Source organism: Zea mays, chromosome 6 (assembly GCF_902167145.1).
Source record: "Zea mays cultivar B73 chromosome 6, Zm-B73-REFERENCE-NAM-5.0, whole genome shotgun sequence".
In the NCBI taxonomy this organism is placed as follows: domain Eukaryota; kingdom Viridiplantae; phylum Streptophyta; class Magnoliopsida; order Poales; family Poaceae; genus Zea; species Zea mays.
The window spans coordinates 105456375-105465137 of NC_050101.1; the positions used below are offsets into that span (position 1 = coordinate 105456375).

The 8763-nt window shown below is 47.6% G+C and overlaps 1 protein-coding gene across 1 annotated transcript; it reads right to left on the minus strand.

The window, feature by feature from the left end:
• Nucleotides 1-7338: 7338 nt before the first annotated feature.
• On the minus strand, nt 7339-7983 carry LOC103631258 (oligopeptide transporter 4-like). Its single transcript, XM_008652207.1, has 2 exons — nt 7709-7983; nt 7339-7492 (listed from the first exon to the last, which is right to left on the minus strand). The coding sequence occupies exons 1-2, from the start codon at nt 7981-7983 to the stop codon at nt 7339-7341; spliced, it is 429 nt and encodes a 142-aa protein (XP_008650429.1).
• Nucleotides 7984-8763: the final 780 nt, after the last annotated feature.

The following is an 8763-nucleotide window of genomic DNA, read 5'->3' on the forward strand; positions in this document are numbered from 1 at the left end:
ATTGTAGCCAAAGTCCCGGAGGGTTTGCCTCATCCAAAGTAGTTGTGCGCAACACTGTCCTGCAGCAACATACTCGGCCTCAGCGGTGGATAGGGCAACGGAGGTTTGTTTCTTAGAACTCCAAGACACCAGGGACCTTCCTAGGAATTGGCACGTCCCTGATGTACTCTTCCTATCAACCTTGCATCCAGCATAATCAGAGTCTGAATATCTAATCAAGTCAAAAGTAGACCCCTTTGGATACCAGATCCTGAAGCAAGGCGTAGCAACTAAATATCTAAGAATCCGCTTAACGACCACAAGGTGACATTCCCTTGGGTCGGATTGAAATCTAGCACACATGCATACGCTAAGCATAATATCCGGTCTACTAGCACATAAATAAAGCAATGACCCTATCATAGACCGGTATGCCTTTTGATCAACGGACTTACCTCCTTTGTTGAGGTCGACATGTCCGTCGATTCCCATTGGCGTCTTTGCAGGCTTGGCGTCCTTCATCCCAAACCTCTTGAGAATATCTTGAGTGTACTTCGTTTGGGAGGGGAAGGTGCCATCCTTGAGTTGTCCCACTTGGAACCCAAGAAAGTATGTCAACTCGCCCATCATCGACATCTCAAATTTCTGTGTCATCACCCTGCTAAACTCCTCACAAGACTTTTGATTAGTAGAACCAAATATTATGTGATCGACATAAATTTGGCACACAAAAAGGTCATCGTCACAAGTCTTAGTGAAGAGAGTGGGATTGGCTTTCCCAACCTTGAAAGCATTAGCAATTAAGAAATCTCTAAGGCATTCATACCATGCTCTTGGGGCTTGCTTAAGTCCGTAGAGCGCCTTAGAGAGCTTAAAAACATGGTCGGGATACCTGTCATCCTCAAAGCCAGGGGGTTGTTCCACGTACACCTCCTCCTTGATTGGCCCGTTGAGGAAGGCACTCTTCACATCCATTTGAAACAACCTGAAAGAATGGTGAGCGGCATAGGCTAATAAAATGCGAATAGACTCTAGCCTAGCCACAGGAGCAAAAGTCTCCTCAAAATCCAAACCTGCAACTTGGACATAACCTTTTGCCACAAGTCGAGCCTTGTTTCTTGTCACCACCCCGTGCTCGTCTTGCTTGTTGCGGAACACCCACTTGGTTACCACAATGTTTTGCTTGGGACGTGGCACCAGGCTCCAAACTTCATTTCGCTTGAAGTTGTTGAGCTCCTCCTGCATGGTCGACACCCAGTCCGGATCTTGCAAGGCCACTTCTACCCTGAAAGGCTCAATAGAAGAGACAAACGAGTAATGCTCACAAAAATTAGCTAATCGTGAGCGAGTAGTTACTCCCTTGCTTATGTCACCCAGAATCTGATCAACGGGGTGATTCCGTTGGATCGTCGCTCGGACTTGAGTTGGAGGGGCTGGTTGTGCTTCTTCCTCCATAACTTGTTCTTCTTGTGCTCCCCCTTGATCACACGCCTCTTCTTGATGAACCTGTTTATCATCTTGAGTTGGGGGGTGCACCATCGTTGAGGAAGAAGGTTGATCTTGCTCTTGTTGTTCCTGTGGTCGCACATCTCCAATCGCCATGGTGCGTATTGTGGTCGTCAGAACATCATCTTCATCTATATCATCAAGATCAACTTGCTCTCTTGGAGAGCCATTAGTCTCATCAAATACAACGTCGCTAGAGACTTCAACCAAACCCGATGATTTGTTGAAGACTCTATATGCCTTTGTATTTGAGTCATATCCTAGTAAAAACCCTTCTACAGCTTTGGGAGAAAATTTGGAATTTCTACCTTTCTTCACCAAAATGTAACATTTGCTCCCAAATACACGAAAGTATGAGATGTTGGGTTTGTTACTAGTCAGAAGTTCATACGAGGTCTTCTTGAGGAGGCGATGAAGGTAGAGCCGGTTTATGGCGTGGCAAGCTGTGTTCACAGCTTCCGACCAAAACTGCTCAGGCGTCTTGAACTCTCCAAGCATCATCCTTGCCATGTCGATAAGCGTCATGTTCTTCCTCTCTACCACACCATTTTGCTGTGGTGTGTAGGGAGCGGAGAGCTCGTGCTTGATGCCTTCCTCCTCAAGGAACTCCTCCACTTGCGGATTCTTGAACTCAGACCCATTGTCGCTTCTAATCTTTTTCACCTTGATCTCAAATTCGTTTTGAGCCCGCCTTAGAAAGCGCTTAAGGGTCCCTTGGGTTTCTGATTTATCCTGCAAACAAAATACCCAAGTAAAGCAGGAAAAATCATCAACAATAACAAGACCATACTTACTTCCCCTGATGCTTAGGTAGGCGACGGGTCCGAAGAGGTCCATATGTAGTAGCTCTAGTGGTCTTGATGTTGTCATCACATTTTTGTTGTGATGAGTGCTTCCCACCTGTTTTCCTGCCTGACAAGCTGCACAAGGTCTGTCCTTTTTGAAGCATACATTGGTTAGTCCTAACACATGCTCTCCCTTTAGAAGTTTATGAAGGTTCTTCATTCCAACATGTGCTAGATGGTGATGCCACAGCCAGCCCATACTAGTCTTAGCGATTAAGCATGCATCTAGATCGGCCTCCTCTTTCGAAAAATCCACTAAGTAGAGTTTGCCATCTAGTACACCCTTAAAAGCTAATGAACCATCACTCCTTCTAAAGACAGATACATCAACATTTGTAAACAAACAATTGTAGCCCATGTGGCACAATTGACTAACAGACAGGAGATTATAGCCTAGCGACTCTACTAAAAATACATTAGAAATAGAGTGCTCATTTGTGATGGCTATCTTGCCCAAGCCTTTGACCTTGCCTTGGTTCCCATCTCCAAAGATAATCGTATCCTGGGAATCCTTGTTCTTGACGTAGGAGGTGAACATCTTCTTCTCCCCCATCATGTGGTTTGTGCATCCGCTGTCGATAATCCAGCTTGAGCCCCCGGATGCATAAACCTGCAAGACAATTTACGCTTGGGTTTTAGGTACCCAACTCTTGTTGGGTCCTACAAGGTTAGTTACAATAGCTTTTGGTACCCAAATGCAAGCCTTGTCTCCTTTGCATTTGGGTCCCAATTTTTTAGCAACCACTTTTTCATTTTTACATGAAAGAACAAACTTAGTGTTGCAAGTATGAAAGACAATAGTAGGTTTATTACACATTTTCCTAGGAGCATGAGACACAAAATTTCTCCTAGGCCTACCATTAGAACTTGAAGCAAACATAGCATGTGAATCATAGGCATCATAATCATATCTCCTATTATGACTAACAATTTTCCTATTATACATGAAAGCATGATTCTTTTGAATGCTACTAGCCATAAGGGCCTTCCCTTTCTCCTTGTTGGAAATGGGAGCCATTTGGCTTGTTAAGTTCTTGGCTTCCTTTCAAAAGCCAAGTCAATCCTTAATTGAGGGGTGTCTACCAATAGTATAGGCATCCCTAGCAAATTTTAGTTTATCAAAATCAACTTTGCAAGTCTTAAGTTGAGCATTAAGACTTGCCACCTCATCATTTAGTTTAGCAATAGAAGCAAGATGTTCATCACAAGCATTGATATCAAAATCCTTGCATCTATTGCAAATAACAACATGTTCAACACATGAACTTTATCTATTAGCTACTTCTAGCTTAGCACTTAAATCATCATTCAAAGTCTTTAAACTAGAGATAGATTCATTGCAAGTAGATAACTCAGAAGATAGTAATTCATTCCTCTTAATTTCTAAGGCAAGAGACTTTTGAACACTAACAAATTTGTCATGTTCCTCATATAGAATGTCCTCTTGCCTCTCTAGTAGTCTATCTTTTTCATTTAAAGCATCAATCAATTCATTAATTTTTTCTACTTTAGTTCTATCTAATTCTTTGAACAAGCTAGTATAATCTACTTCATCATCACTAGAATCCTCATCACTAAAAGTAGAATACTTAGGGGTTTCTCGAATGCTTACCTTTTTCTCCTTTGCCATGAGGCAAGTGTGGCGTTCATTGGGGAAGAGAGAGGACTTGTTGAAGGCTGAGGTAGCGAGTCCTTCGTTGTCGGAGTCGGAAGACGAGCAGTCTGAATCCCATTCTTTACCTAGGTGTGCCTTGCCCTTCGCCTTCTTGTAGGCCTTCTTCTTCTCCCTCTTCCCGTGTCTTTCTTCTCCCTGGTCATTTTCATTGTCGGGACATTGAGCAATAAAATGACCAGTCTTACCGCATTTGAAGCAGGAGCGCTTTCCCCTTGCTTTGTTCTTGTTGGGGTATTCCTTGCGTCCTTTCAATGCGGTCTTGAAGCGCTTGATGATAAGCGCCATCTCATCTTCGTTGAGGCCAGCGGCCTCCACTTGTGCCACCTTGCTTGGTAGCGTCTCCCTGCTGCTGGTTGCCTTGAGGGCAATAGTTTGAGGCTCGTGGACGGGGAGTGGACCGTTTAGAGCGTCGTCCACATATCGGGCTTCTTTCACCATCATGCGCCCACTCACAAACTTTTTGAGTATCTCCTCGGGCGTCATCTTTGTGTACCTAGGATTTTCACGGATGAGGTTCACAAGATGAGGGTCAATAACAGTAAAAGACCTGAGCATAAGTCGGACGACGTCGTGGTCCGTCCATCTCGTGCTCCCATAGCTCCTAATCTTGTTGACCAGGGTCTTGAGCCTATTGTACGTCTGTGTTGGTTCCTCTCCCCTGATCATGGCGAACCTTCCCAGCTCGCCTTCCACCAACTCCATTTTGGTGATCATGGTGGCATCGTTTCCCTCATGTGATATTTTGAGGGTGTCCCAGATTTGCTTGGCGTTGTCCAAGCCGCTCACCTTGTTGTACTCATCCCTGCACAAAGATGCTAGCAAAATAGTGGTAGCTTGTGCATTTTTATGAATTTGCTCGTTAATAAACACGGGGTTATCCGTACTATCAAATTGCATTACATGTTCAACTATCTCCCAAATACTAGGATGGAGAGAGAATAGATGACTACGCATTTTGTGACTCCAAAAAGAGTAGTCCTCTCCATCGAAGTGTGGAGGTTTACCAAGAGGTATTGAAAGAAAGTGAGCATTGGAATTAAAAGGAATACGAGAATAATCAAATGAATAATTTGAATTAACCGGTTTCTTTTTCTTGTCGTCGTCGTCTCTTGGTGAAGAAGAAGATTCATCGCTGTCGTAGTAGATGATCTTCTTGATGTGCCTCTTCTTCTTCCCATCTCTTTTCTTATGACTCGAGCCTGAGTCGGTTGGCTTGTCGTCTCTAGGCTCGTTGAGGAAGGACTCCTTCTCCTTGTCGTTGACCACCATCCCCTTTCCCTTAGGATCCATCTCTTCGGGTGATTAGTCCCTTATGTGAAGAGAACGGCTCCGATACCAATTGAGAGCACCTAGAGGGGGGGGGTGAATAAATGATCCTATAAAAATCAAATACTAATAACCACAAACTTGGTTAAGTGTTAGTACGACTAAGTAGCGAGCTTTTGTGAACACACAAGTAATCACAGAGAAGCAATCACAAGAGACACATGAGTTTATCCCGTGGTTCGGCCAAGTAACACTTGCCTACTTCCACGTTGTGGTGTCCCAATGGACGAGGGTTGCACTCAACCCCTTTCAAGTGATCCAATGATCAACTTGAATACCACGGTGTTTTTCTTTCTTAGACTTTCTCCCGTTTGCGAGGAATCTCCACAACTTGGAGCCTCTCGCCCTTACAATTGATGATCACAAAGAAGCACGGAAGTAAGGGAGGGGAGAGCAACACACACAAGACTCAAAGCGAGAGCACAATCACGCACACAAGTCACAACTCGAGCTCAAAACACAACACAAGGAGTTCTCAACTCAAATGGAGCTCAAGTCACTATCTCAAAGAATAAAATGCGTGAGTCTTGGAGTCTTAGGATCTTTCTTGTAAGCTTGGGTGCCTCCTCCATGCGCCTAGGGGTCCCTTTTATAGCCCCAAGGCAGCTAGGAGCCGTTGGAGGCCAACAAGGAAGGCTATCCTTGCCTTCTGTCGGATGGTGCACCGAACAGTCCGGTGCACCACCGGACAACCACTGTAGCATGTCCGGTGCGGATCTCTTTCCTGTTCTGGCGCAGCCGACCGTTGCAGATTCCTGGCAGTTGGCGCACCGGACACTGTCCGGTGCACACCGGACAGTCCGGTGCCCCCTGCCGACCGTTGGTGCAGGCCACACGTCGCCCGCGGAATGCGCGGACGACCATTGCGCTGGCGGCCGTTGGCTCAAAGGACAGTCCGGTGAATTATAGTCGTATGTCGCCAAACATTCCCGAGAGCGGCCTGTTCACCGGAGTTCAGCCTGGCGCACCGGACACTGTCCGGTGCACCACCGAACAGTCCGGTGTGCCAGACTGAGCTGAGTCTTGGCTGTACCAAGCCAAGTCTTTTGCATGTCTTTTCTTTTCTTCTTTTCTCTGTTTCTAGCACTTAGACAGATATATTAGTACACAAAAACCAAAGTACTAAGTCTAGAAACATAGCTTTGCTTTGATTATCACTTCTCTCTTTATTTAGCACATGAGAGCTTATTTAAATGTGTTGGGCACTTAATCACCAAAACATAATAGAAATTGCCCAAAGGAACATTTCCCTTTCAACTGTTCATCTATTTATAGGCACATGACGTAGCCTGTGTAAAATTACATCCATGCCCTTGGCATTTACTATTAGCTAAGGGGTAATCTATCGAGGACTAGACAACCTTTTCCTCTTTAGGTCGGTTTCATTTTCCACCGCTAAGCCGAAGCTTCTCCATTCATAGCTTCGGAACTGGTTCATCCTTCTCCCAGACCGCGCCCTTCATGCCGTGCACACCTTCATCTTAAGGCCGAAGGTTCCTGTGACAATATATTATACTTGGAAAGCATGCTAGTCGTGTTTTTGAGGACCTTCGGAAGATGAAGGCCCCCAACAGACGCGCCCTCCTACCCACCCGCCGACGCGCCCCTAACCTCAGCCATTGATGCGCCCTTTTCCTAATCCATCGGCACCCGCTCTCGATCTCGCAGCGATCGATGTGCCTTCGCTATCGATTGGAACCCACCCGCGCGCCCTGCTGGTCACCCCTCGTGGTGATAATAAATCTATACTACTCCTTAAGACAGTAGTGTAGGCGTCCACATCCCTGTAGTGCACGGTTCTTCCCCCTCTCCTCCGCGATCCTCCCCAGCGCACAAATCTTGTCTCCGCGACGGACGCCTCCGCCCCACCCTCCTCCCCACACCATCTGTGCCGCCATCATCGGATCCGCCCCAACAACGAACGCCTCCCTCTCCTCCAAGATCCTCCCCAGCGCGCAAATCCTGTCTCCGTGACTGATGCCTCCACCCCACGCTCCATAGCTATAATTAGGTGAAGTCGGCGTTGGCGAAGATGTATATGAGCATGTGCTCCTTGATGTTGAAGGGCCCCGGGTTGAGGCTCCACGCCCTGCTGCCCAACAGCGCGGGCGCCCGGAACCTGGTATGCGGCAGCACCCGGGCCATGAAGTGGCCCACGGGAGTTAGCGGCTCTAGGAAGTTAGCGGCTCGCTTGACCGAACACACGGGTCAGCATGTGAAAGATAACTTCCTACAACTTTTATAAAAATATCGTAGGAAGTTATGTTTATTACCTAGAGCTACCAGTTCCCTCTCGAAAGTTATTTATTTCCTACGGTTTGTTATAAAAGTTGTAGGAAGTTAAAAACCTAGGAAGTGTATGATTTTGGTGTAGTGAAGCGACGCCACCTGCACCGTGAACTGCGTCACCACCAGCGGCTCCGTTCGGTATGAGAAGAATTGGTTGAGGAAGCTCATGAGCGCGCACGACAGAAGCCCGATGCTCCACATCCGGAACATCCACACCGGCAGCGACGAGTCATCCGTCGTCGGCACCGTCAGTCGCACTTGCTCTATCGGTGACGTCTCCTCGTCATCGTCGAGGATGCCCTCCTCCTTCACGGCGGCGGCAGCCTCGGCCAGACCCAGCTGGTCCATGCCTATCTCACCCATTGTTCGTGGGCGGATTCAACAGTGCCAAGCTGTATTCGCGGTGCCTGCGTGTGCTTTCCTTTGGTTTGGACTGGTCCGTGCCCCCTTGCTCCCACTCTCCCCTCCCTCGACCCTCTCGTCTCTCCTCCGCCCTCGATCTCTGCTCCAAAGAAACTTCTCCTCCACCTCCTCCCACGCCGTTATCACCCCCAAGATCCCACCTGCTGGGCCCTAATTCCCGTCGCAATACACCGCATTAGGCGTGCGCGTTGTGCCACCGCCACCGGGATAGCGTCTCGGATCTGACCGGCGAGTCGGTGGCGAGGCCATGGGTGCGTCTGAGAAGTGGCCGCGAATCTAAGGAGAGCACAGAAGAGCGCAGCGAGGAAGGAGCCGGGACGAATGGCGCCGACGCGGGGCGCTAGAGGCAGGGTGCGTCTGTCGGTGATGAACGCGCTGGAGATCCTGCGGGAGACCGTGCGGGTGCTGCGCGGAGACCCGCACGCGTTCACGTCCATCCTCTTCTGCTGCTCTGCTCGGCGTCCAGGTGCCTCCTATTGTCCGCGGCTGCCTCTTCTGTGCTCTCGACTGCTAAGGGATGGTACACTTTCATAAAGAAAGCATCAAGTTGCTGGGGAAAAGAAAAGAGTGAATTTTTCAAGCTTCGACTATGGATGGCCATTTCGTTGCTGTTCTTTTGTTGAGATTGGTTTAAGTGTTGTCTCTGGTTTTCGTTCTTCTTTCTGACTACTCTCAACCCGAAATAAGTGAGGATAGGATGCTTGATTACAGATTCATAAT

Coding starts and splice junctions, on each gene's coding strand:
- LOC103631258 (XM_008652207.1), bottom strand. CDS start 7,983: ATGGGTGAGATAGGCATGGACCAGCTGGGTCTGGCCGAGGCTGCCGCC. Junction 7,493..7,708: donor ACGGTGCAGGTGGCGTCGCT/TCACTACACCAA, acceptor AGAGCCGCTAAC/TCCCGTGGGCCACTTCATGG.